The sequence below is a fragment of the Urocampus carinirostris genome, chromosome 11 (assembly GCF_059441175.1).
Source record: "Urocampus carinirostris isolate Australia breed hairy pipefish chromosome 11, RoL_Ucar_1.0, whole genome shotgun sequence".
Classification (NCBI taxonomy): Eukaryota; Metazoa; Chordata; class Actinopteri; order Syngnathiformes; family Syngnathidae; genus Urocampus; species Urocampus carinirostris.
Window position 1 is genome coordinate 10,671,366 of NC_142359.1, and position 12,106 is coordinate 10,683,471.

Sequence of the window (12,106 nt, forward strand, 5' to 3'; positions counted from 1 at the left end):
AAGAAGATAAAGGTTATAATTTACACAAATATTTACACAAAAAATGTGGGCATTTATGTAGGATGTTACATACAGTTTTGGGATTGTATTAGTGCAATTTGCAAAAATTGTCAACATTGTGCAAAAATAGTCAACATTGGGCAAAGTGAGCATAGGCATGAATACAATTTTACATCTGTATGAGGTAGTGTGTTTGCAAGAGTTTCAGTTTTTTGTGCGGTGTGTGTTAAGGGTTTTAGCTGCAATTTTAAGCCAATATGGTGTTGTAATATTGAAATATGTCACTGCCTATAGTCATGAGTGTATAATTTCTGAATTTATACCTTCATTCACTTATTTAGTTGTAATTACGCAACGTCAGTTGTTTCGTTTTGTAGCCAGAGGTGGCCTTTAGCAACAATCGCTAGGTCCAACACCTTTCTTCTTTGAATAGAATACACAATGAGAGACGGGGGAGAAATAAATTTCAGCTCATGAGGAGATGTAATCAGTTTAAGTCCTGAATCTCATCAAGCAACCTTAAACTATCCTCGTTAATAAAATACAATCGATCCCCACAAAGGTTGGGGGTGTGAGCAGGACCTTCCCCCAAATTTCGATACTGAACTGTGGGATTCCTTTAATATTTACCTTTGTAATAGGTTCACAATTTATACCAGCTCAGTAGCCTAGATGGTAAGGCGCCCGCTTTGAGACTGGGAGGTCGGTGGTTCGCGCCCCGGCCGAGTCATTCCTAAGACTTAAAAAGTGGCCGGCGGCGCCCTCTGTTGGCTGCGGCTGCATCGGCTCGCTACAACGGGTCAGGTGCAATCGACATTTCGTTCTGTGTACATTGTTACACAGAATGACAATACAAGGAAATTATTATAATTATTATTATATACAATCAGCTTATAGAACACCCTTTTTTGTGTAAGAATGATGTTAAGCCGTATAAGGCCTAAATTATTGTAAATTTCTTGTAGCTAATTTATGCCCAGAATATTTTGTAAACCCAACCTTTTGTTATATAAGATTTAGTATTCCAGATTGCAACATGGAAATATCGTAAGCAAGGAAAGCCATAACCCAATGCGGACAACTGTTCAAAATGGGTGTGTTTTTTTCATTTAGGGAGATGCAGGCTCCTCTGCAGCAGGCATCAAGGTAAAACCCTTCCTGAAAAAAGTATTTTATTTTAACCCTGGAAGTCACGCATAACAAATATTGTCACTTGTGTTTTAGGGGGAACCAGGAGAGCCCGGAAGAAGCGGACACAAGGTAATTATGATGTTGTTATTGCTAGAGAGCAAATTGACTGCCCTGTATATCACAGAGCAATCTGAATCCGGAGTGGTTGCGTGTTTCGCAAGATCTCATAACTAAGGATCTAATTTTGACGTGAAAATTCCAATCTCAGTCAAGGTTTTTGTGTTAAAAGTGCAGTATTAGGACTGAGGACAGCAGGGGGGCCCGCCGAGTAGAACCTGATGCTTGATTCTGGTCTGCTGAGCCTCTTGGCTTTCTCAATTTTGCTTTCTTTGGCTTCAAGTGTGCTAACCTCACCAGCATCTTACAAACCCAGAAGATATGCCTAAAATGTCTAATTTGGTTTAGAAATGCGTTCGCTCGTTACATGTTTTCAAAAATAGGATCTATGTACCATAGCCCGTCACTGCACATTCTTACTAGTATTGTAATCCTTTGTTTATAGTGGTTAATAGGAAACAGATCTCCCCCCGTGACATGCTAAAATCCGTTACGTAGCCCTTAATCCCCTATTTTTAATATGCGCTCTGCTGGCCAGAACTCACAGCACTCGCCTCCCAACATAAGTGCCTGCTCAAGGCAATATGGGATCGGGGATATTGGATGGGTGCAGTTCACTTTTTGGTTGACACAAAAGAAAAAAATAGAGCCGCCACGCACGACATAAACTTGTCCTCTCGCTCTCAGCATTCAGCTCATGAGGAGATGTAATCAGTTTAAGTCCTGAATCTCATCAAGCAACCTTCAACGATCATCCTCGTTAATAAAATACAATTGATCCCCTCAAACGTCGGGGTTGTGAGCAGGACCTTCCCCCAAATTTCAATATTGAACTGTGGGATCCCTCAAATGTTTACCCTTGTAATAGATTTACAATCAGCTTATTGAACACCCTTTTTTGTGTAAGAATGATGTTAAGCTGTGTAAGGCCTATACATCAACCATGAATGTTGGATCGCAGCCTCACAGTGCAGTTTATTTTAAGTGGGTCACAGCAGCATGCTTAAGGTGCCCGAACTGAAAGAAAAAAAGTTATCTACAATTGTGCATCCAGTACATTGGCAGCAAGGCTTTAATTATTTTATTTTTTTTTGGTAATTATTTTAAATGAAAATTTTTTAACCATGGATGCACTGAGGCTGTCAAGTACAAAGCGCAAAGTACCGAGGGACTACAGTATTAATAATTAACAGACTCCTGGACAAGGATAATAGTCCTATTTTTTTCAATTTCTTAGCACACAAATAGCAGAGCTTTAGCAAACGTCTTCTCACTGTACAATTTCACAGCTACTCCAGTTTTGCCGACAAACTGACAAACGATTATCCCCGACTCGGCATTACGTGAAGTTATCACCTCTCGTTAAACGCCGCAGTGGGACGGCCTTACGTAATATGTCACAAATGCAAAAGACACTTGAAGAAAAGCTTTTGTTTATAACATTTACAAGGCTGGCATATGCCGCAAAGTCAAATTTACAGCTGTGGCCTTGATCTCTTGAGTGGCATTACAGCTGATCACTCCCACACACCGCTAATCCTTCCACACCATGCGCTGTAAATTCGGATGTTTCAAACAGAGTTATAGATCAATCCCTTTTTGGTATGTCTCTCCGGCATATTATTTGTGCCGCTTTCTCGAGCGTCAAAAGCACTCTTGCTACTTTGCAGTCTGTGTGACAGTTAAAGCTTTTTTCCAGCAGAGATGAAAGCATATGTTTGCAGGTTGCGGGATTGAGTGATTTAACAAACTAATCTATGGTTTGTGTGAAAGTGCATGTGCGCTACCTTCCTCTTTGTGACAGCTACAAATAATTTACAGCAGGTGGACGAGATGAGATGTGATAAAAGTCCAGAAATCTGGGTTGCCTTTTACTTATTTTTTTGAGCTGGAAAGCACAAATAAAAAAGGTAATGCACTCTGCCGGCCCTTGATTGTAGCAATAGGTGGCAGGGGATAATGGATTGCGTCCGCAAGGGTGCTGTTCATTTTAAGCGCAGATAAAAGAAAATCAGAGCATGATAGACATTTTCTTGCTCTGCCTCCGTTTTAAGCATTATTCAACTGGGGATTATTGATCGCGGCCACAGCGGTGCATTTATTTTTAAGTGGCCGAAAACTGCATGCCTCCCAGAAAAGGTGCCTTTTGGCGGCACCCGCTTACAGCGATATATGATTGGCCGTAAAAGTGCAATTAATTTTAGGGGTGAATACAGTAACGGCAAAAAAGAAAGATGCTAGACCTGATGAAAGTACTTGCACTAGCACCTAACCGCCAATGTTTAACAACTGCTCTGCCGCCCCCCGCTTACAGTATCAGTCATGTGGGCATAATGGATCTCAGACAAACGGACAGATGCTGTTCTTTTTAGTCGGAAAGAATGGAAAAAACTGCCGCTACGCTTGTCACAATTTTGCTCTCAGGCCCCGCTGCCAGCAATAAGCAACTGGGGATAGGGAACAATGCAGGATTTTAGAAGTGCAACAATGGCACACTTCAGCAGCCGAAAACAGAAATTAAAAAAAGCTCTCCAGGCCCCCTCGCTCAGAAATTGTCAACGCGGATAATGGTTCACACCCACAACCGTGCATTTCATTTTAGGAAGGATTTAACAGCACAAATCTCAAAAACAGTGCCTTCTGCCACTCACAGCAGTATGCAATCGGGGATAATGGATCGCGGCCCCTTGAGTGCAGGACACTTTTTAGTGGATATAGTGGCAAGAAAAAGCCATGTGGCCCAACAAAAATGGGCTCCCCCGGCCCTCACTCGTGACAATATACTGACGGGGATAATTAATTCCGGAATATTTTTCAACCCGCAATGCAGTGACACCATAAGGTATGAAGCAAGAAGTCGCAAGGGCTAATAGTAGACGGCAAATGATATTTTTTAATAAAATTAGTCAATTTTTAGTCATGAATTTATTGGTAAATGAAAATTAAAGGGGTAGAGGTTGTGTGGATTCCCAAAGCACCTCTTAGTTTAGCTAGGTTGTAACATGTGGTAACTCTTCTTGTGTAGGGAGAGCCAGGACTTCCAGGGCTGCCTGGACTTCCAGGGATTAAGGTAAATGTCCTGCCGTTTTCAGCCCGACCCCATCACAGTCTTTCCTTCCCCGCTTTCCCATCTGCTTCAGCCCACTTAAGCAAAAAATCCACCAAGCATAGCTAGCGTAACGCTTATCTCTGGCTCCATCTGCATACATTGACACCTGCCTCTTCTTTGTGAACGAACCATTTTTGCTTTTGGTTCAAGCTTGGTGTTCTACACTCTGAGTTGTATTTTTTTTTTCTTGAGATGCTTGAACGCTCGATGGATCTAACAGCATTTTGCTAACGTAGCACTCACCGACTTCCGAGCACGCCGTGTTATATGTTATATGCAATAGCGTCACTTCTCATAACATCGACTCAATCCTCATGGAAGACAATTTTTACCGTTTTTCTTGGAACATGGTGCCATTGTACGTTTTGCGCCGCCAAACGGATGTTAGATTTAACATCGGCGCGCATGTGTTTTTTCTGTTTGTCCCTGCATGCTGAATTGAAATTGTCTCTCACAGGGAACGTTTTTCCTTTTTTTATTCTTCTCCTTTAGGGGGAGCCAGGATACCTTGGTCCCCAGGGAGAACCAGGCCTCCCAGGTCTTCCAGGAACAAAGGTGGGGGAGCTCCATGTAACAGAAGATGCTATATTAATAATGTGTGCCATATGCGATTTATTTTTGGCATCCCACAGTAATTAACAAAATATATGGACGAATGAGTACTAATATCTGCTGGTGTACCTGTATCCATGCCAATGTTCCCTCTAATTTTCCACGGGTCTGAGCAAAGTCGGTGAGCAACGCTTGAAACAACAGTGAGCAACCATAATCCCAAGTGTGGCGAGAAAATTAATTATCAAACATGTCCAAAACTTGACATCAAGTTACATTTTGAGTTTCCGGCAATGCAAAATTATTTTTCTCTTTTGAATGAATTGACTCATGTACTATTGCAAAGGTTGTATGGCCTACAAACGTCGTTTGTTCTTACAAGTCTTTCACAAGATATCCATTTCTTTTTTTTCTGATATATTTTGTCGCATAATATTAACATTTTTGGGGGCTTATTTAGTCAGTTGTAAGATACAGAACTGTACTTAATCACATTTTTTTAGTGAAAGTACAATGTTGGCAACAAGATTCACTTGATACAATTGGAAATTATTTGAATGCAACACAAACGTTTTCTTCTTTTTTGCATGTTTTTTTCTACTTTTTTGTTACTTTTTTCTTTTTGTTCTCTATTTACTTTTTCCTAAATTTCTTTCTTTTCTTTTTTTCTTGCTTTTTTTTCTAAATTTTTCCTTCTTTTTTTCTCTTCCTTTTGTTTCTTTTTTTTCTCAGCTTTTCACTACTTTTTCATTTTGGTATTTTTTTCTTTTTGGTTCTATTCCCCCCTTCCTTTAAGTCATGTTGTGCATAATTTTACATAATATTTGGTCATGTTGGGATTAAAGAAGCAAAAACAACCCGAAGAGCCGTTTAGGACCCGAAAGAGCCGGTTCCATTTAGTGAGCCGAGCCGAAGAAGCCGGTTCTTTACTAACTTTACTTAACTTCGTTCTACTTCGACTCGACTTCAAAATACCGCTTTTAGGACACAACGTCAGGGGAACCCGTGTATTTTTACCTTCATGCACTGTAACTTTGACTTAAGTCGCTTCTTAACTAGTAATTTTGAGCCCCCATTTTTGTGCGCTGGCTAGATTTTCTTGTGCGCTGAGAATGTGCGAGCAGTGCGCAATTGCGCACGCGCGCAGCTTAGAGGGAACACTGATCCATGCCCATACAGAAATACTTTAGTATTCGACCATAAACTTGGTTTGAGTTCCGAAACATTTTTTCCATACAAATTACTCTAATGCATTACTCAACATTCTTTGATTGAATACAAAATTGAGACATTTGAATATCGATGAATAACTGTACTAGACTTTGTTATCGGTACATAAGACTGCCTACTAGTGGCCGTTTACAATAAGGAACTTGAAACTACTAACAAACTTTTATTAATTCCATGCAATTTTAACAAGATAGTTCATATTATTTAATCACTGGATGTTGCGGTATTGTGTTGTGCAACTCAAAATGAGTACTAAAAAGCACAAGGATCAATACAATCTACAGAGTTGTCAAGAACCGGATCAGGAGGAGAACCCAAATGCGTGACGTTCCTCACACAAGCTTTTATTTTAAGGGAAATGGGGCAGTCATGCACCTTAACACAAATGCCGGCGATCGTTGGGCAGAAGATGTAAGGTAGCAGTCTGGTGTGGAATGACAGGAAGCCAGAGGCCAACGAGATCGATACCAATTGCACGAGCAGATATCGGAAAGATGGGGTCGATACCGGACAGGATGGGAAAGACAGCATTGATATCAAAACTGGATATCGAAAATCAAGAGGACAAACGGGAACGAAACTGGAAACCGATATTAAACAGGACAAAATAGACAGGAACAATACTGGACAGGAAATACTAACAGGAAACCGGACAGAGTCTAAACCCATGTCTTGCGGGCGCAGAGGTTCGATGACGGACTGACAAAGGGTGAGTGAGAGCACTGAACTTAAATAGAAGGGAAGCCAATCCGTCAACGAGCCGCAGCGGGTGCCACACGGGCAGGGCCAATTGGGCGCCATGGCAACCGTGACAAGAGTGACCAAATCGCACATTTTTTTCTTCAGCAAGATGGTGGACAATGATGTCAGCTTCGTTTAGGTGAGGCCCATGTAATGTCCAATAAATGCAAATCTCTGGACTTACGAATATTAAAAAAATATTAAAAATATAAAAAAATGAGGGTTTTTTAACTACTCACCCCTTTAGGATTTTTTTTTTAAATGTCCTAATGGTTTTGATGACTACTTAAAAATTAAGTATCGTATCAATCTGATAGGTGATACTAAATATTCCCTAAAAATTATTTTAAATACACAGGTAGTGTAAAATCGGGGATTTTGTATTCCTAGCAATAACATATTACATTGAGGATTCATTAAAAATAATGATGCACTGAAATATGCCATATCTAATTTCATTGCATACAATGTTTCAGAACATTGATATCAGTGACAATAAACTGGTTTCAGTTGAATATCCCATTCGTGGCTAACGATGTTTTTAGAGTTGGACAAACTGTTCAGGTGGAGGAAGCGCAAGATACTTACCAAAGCATCTCTTAGTTGGACCACAGCGCCATCTGCTGGCTGTTTTTACTCACTTCACTCTGAGGACAACAGAAGGGAAAGGATTCAGACTTGATTGAGTATATTGATTTTTGTGCACAGGGAGAAAGGGGTGAGCATGGACCGCCCGGAAAAGGCGAACGCGGCGATCTGGGACCCGTTGGACCTAAGGTAAGACATTTATAATTCATTTTTGCTGACCTCTAGAGGAGGAATAATAGCAGATCAAAAGTGTTTGTACAGTTTTTATTTAACTGGAAAACAACCAAATGTTAAAGGTCGTTTTAGGTGTTAAGTATTTATTAAGTATTTTCAACAATAGCCAACTGAATTCAAAGAGCTCTTATCATAATAAAAAGTACTTCTAGTAAAAATATGGTGATTTCCCAGTGTCTTCAATGCTCGTATTGACCAAATGTTGGCACTTGTGGAACACCATAGTACAACTGCACATATAAAACGGCAACTGACATCGACACAAGCAACGCCACTTACGATATATACACAGCAAGTCACGTCCCAATTCTCAAACATCTCAATGGGTGCATAGACAAAGTGTTGCCACTAATGTATCCTCAATGAACATGTTGCATGTGCACACATATACAACGGCACCCGGCATTGACACTTAATCAAATGCAGACAGCAAGTCACGTCATATAGACTGATGGTATATCATTAAACACATGGACTGATTTTGGCTCTAGTGGAGCCCCATAGTCCATGTTACACATGCACATATACAACGGCAGCTGACATCAATATAAGCAATGGCACTTATTGTATCCACGCAGCAAGTCGCGTAACAAGGAAAGACGACATTTCATTGGGCTTATAGACAGAGTTTTGGCACTAATGGAACTGCATAGTACATGTTACATGTGCACATATACAACGACAGCTGACATTCACACAAGCAATGACACTTAATCAAATGAAGACAGCAAGTCACGTCATATGAACTGATGGCATATCATTAAACACGTAGACAGATTTTGGCACTAGTGGAGCCCCATAGTACATGTTACACATGCACATATACAACGGCAGCTGACATTCACACAAGCAATGACACTTGATCAAATGCAGACAGTAAGTCACGTCATATGAACTGATGGCATATCATTAAACACGTAGGCTGATTTTAGCACTAGTGGAGCCCCATAGTACATGTTACACATGCACATATACAACGGCAGCTGACATTGATACAAGCAATGACACTTAATTAAATGCAGACAATAAGTCATGTCATATGAACTAATGGCATATCATTAAACACGTAGGCTGATTTTAGCACTAGTGGAGCCCCATAGTACATGTTACACATGCACATATACAACGGCAGCTGACATTCACACAAGCAATGACACTTAATCAAATGCAGACAGCAAGTCACGTCATATGAACTGATGGCATATCATTAAACACGTAGACAGATTTTGGCACTAGTGGAGCCCCGTAGTACATGTTACACATGCACGTATACAACGACAGCCGACATTGACACAAGCAATGACACTTAATCAAATGCAGACAATAAGTCATGTCATATGAACTGATGGCATATCATTAAAGACATAGACTGATTTTGGCACTCGTGGAGCTCCATAGTACATATCACACATGCACATATACAACGGCAGCAAGTCGCGTAACATGGAAAGACGACATTTCATTGGGCTCATAGATAGAGTTTTGGCACTAATGTAACTGCGTAGTACACGTTACATGTACACATATACAACTGCAGCTGATAGCAACTTGAGGATATTTACTTATCAAATGCACACAGAAAGTCATGTCACAAATTTAGACAACATGTCTTTAGGTGCATGGACAGAATTTTGGCACGAATAAAACCCCCTAGTACACTTGTCACGTGCATATATACAAAGGCAGCTGATATGGACACCAGCCACAACACTTATCATATGCAAACAGCATGTCACTGGTATCATAGACGGAATATAGGGCACTGATAAAACCCCATACATCGGGAATTTGCGTCACATCAACCGAATGGGAAATAAGCAGGCCGGTGTTTATGTCTGACTCAGACCCGACAGGTAGCTTTAATAAACTCCAGTCTATACTCAGATGACCTGCACATGTGTTTCACATGCTAATAAAAAAAATGGTAAAACGTGAAACCTCGTCTTAATCACTGACAGATTTCAAATAAACACCGCCGGTTATTTTAGTAAAAGCCGACGGCGTGCGGGGATCTCTCGGGAGAAACGCGTGTGATTCTTTGAAATGGGACCTCCGCAGTGGAGGTTATGTTTTCACCGGCATCCCGAGGGGCGACATCGAAACCCTTAAGGCAGCTTCGATATCTTGTGAATGTGGAAACGGCTGCAAAACACAAGGAATCTGTCATCACCAACGCAAATGTACTCACACTGTGTACTTGATGTTTATTGAAGTACAAATTAGATTAGAAATCCTTTTCAATTAGAGTCGTGATGCTTTTAATGCCTCATGACTGTTCCCGAACTCTAAGACATGCTTCTTATTAGGGCTTGCCCTTTGGAATATTTTTAGAATGCTGCTTAGTGTCATTGAAAGCAACTTAGTAAACATTTTTATTTACAAGAGATTAGACGTGACACCAAAAATCTAGCCTAACCTGGTCTAAATTATAGGTGCATCAGAACAAAAGTGCAATGAAAAATAGTGCAAAGACATTAACAGCAACATAATTCCAAAATAACCACATTGAGAAATAGAATATGAACACTGCAATCCCTTATTTATCCTGGCTAGGGACCAGAACCCCCTGCAAAATCCGTGAAGTAAAACTCCTGTCATGATTACCGATGTGATGCATCTTTGCCCGCTTATTTGGCGCCAACCGCCGCGCGTTCTGATTGGCTCCCTCTCACTATTTGAACCCGGTCCTCTCAATCCCCTGTTGTCAGTCCGTCTGCGAACCTCAGTGTATACTAGCCAAGCCTTTTTCGACTCTGACTCCGACTTGTCCCGTTTTTGCTCCCGTCTGTTCCCCGGCTCCCCCCCTTTTTTTAACCATGACCACATCTACTCTCCTGGCTTTCGACTCGTTTCCGACCCCGACCACGTTTTTGCTCTCCTGTCCTGGCTACTGACCAGTTTTTCTGTTCCCGCTCGCCACGGAAGTCCCACTTGCTTCCCGCGTCCAGCAATCACCGGATCGTGGGTGCAACCCTTTCTTTGTTTTCCGATAAAACTGAGCGAAACGTAACACAAGTGTGTCCTGTCTCCGTTCTGGTCCTGACAAACTCCCCACTCGAACGAATGGCTGACCGGGGAGAATGGATCGCGGCATGCACGGTTTCTGTTCATTTTTGGTGGAGAGAACGGAAGAAAAGAGCCGGCATACATGAACAAAAATGTGCCCTTTCAATCCCCGCACTCAGAAACAGTCAAACAGGCATAATGGATAGTGGCAGTTCATTTTAGGCGAGCCACAATGCCACGCTTCAAAAGAAAATCATTCTGCAGGCTGCACAACCGTGCATATTAGGAAGGCCAGAAGGGCACGTCTCCTGACAACAGTGACTTCTTCCATTCTCCACTGTCTGGGATTGGCGATAATGGATCGCGGCCGCATAAGTGCAGTTCGTTTTAGGCAGAATTAACAGCATGCAAATGAGGCACAAGGCCATAAAAGTAAGCTTTTCTTGAGAGAAAAATAATGTTAAGAGATAATTTTGGGATTAAAAGGCAAATATCTTCAATGTATTGCTTGTCTTCTGGAAAAGTGCCATGGAACAATAACTGCAATTGAAAATAGTGCAATAACATTAGCAGCAACATATTTCCAAAATGATGGTAGAGGAATAAAATATTAAAATTCAAATATATCTTATATCAAATACAATATGAAATATTTATTAAAAGTTTGTAAAATCTTGCTTGTTTAGGGTAGTGGTGATCCTGGGGAAGAGAGCATCTCTGAATCCATTGTTTTACAAACTGTTCCATCGACTGTTCGATTGTGCTCAATATTGTCAGGACCAGGACGGAAACAGGACCCAATCACGTAACGTTTCTCACAAGTGTATTGAGATAAAGAGAGGAAGGGCAGCGCTAGATGTGGGAAGCAAGTCGCTCTCGCAATCAGATTGTGATCCGAATACGGAAGTGGATCTTTCGTAGAGGGCGATGGCGGTGTCAGGGAGCAAAAACGTGGTCGGGATCGGAAACGAGTCGTAAGCCAGGACGGGAGAGTAGACGTAGTCAGGATCAAAAATGTGTCGTAAGCCGGGACGGGAGAGCAGACGTGGTCGGGATCAAAAATGGGTCGTAGCCGGAAACAAACAGGAGCAAAAATGGGACAGGTGGGAGTCAGGGTCGAAAAAGGCTAGCCTTGTATACACAGAGGTTCGCAGATGGACTGACAACAGGGGATTGACAGGACTGGGTTCAAATAGTGACAGGGAGCCAATCAGAACCCGCGGTGGTTTGCGCCAAATGGGTGGTCACAGGTGAATCATATCAGTAATCATGAAAAATATGTTTTAAACTATATTATAAATGACTTCCTACTCATATAGAAAATGTGTTTCAGAAAAATAGATAAGTGTTAGCTTTGAGTAGATATTTGTGCTCTGCTTATTTTTTATGACTGTTCAA

At 41.3% G+C, this 12,106-nt stretch overlaps 1 protein-coding gene across 1 annotated transcript in view; it reads left to right on the forward strand.

The window, feature by feature from the left end:
- The window catches only part of col25a1 (collagen type XXV alpha 1 chain), a 78,799-nt gene that overhangs the window by 41,520 nt on the left and 25,173 nt on the right, over positions 1–12,106 (forward strand). Inside the window, exons 11-15 of the mRNA XM_088348170.1 lie at positions 1,114–1,146; positions 1,225–1,260; positions 4,274–4,318; positions 4,850–4,912; positions 7,589–7,657. Coding sequence (XP_088204296.1) covers positions 1,114–1,146; positions 1,225–1,260; positions 4,274–4,318; positions 4,850–4,912; positions 7,589–7,657 — 246 coding nt within the window. The remainder of the gene's footprint in view (positions 1–1,113; positions 1,147–1,224; positions 1,261–4,273; positions 4,319–4,849; positions 4,913–7,588; positions 7,658–12,106) is intronic.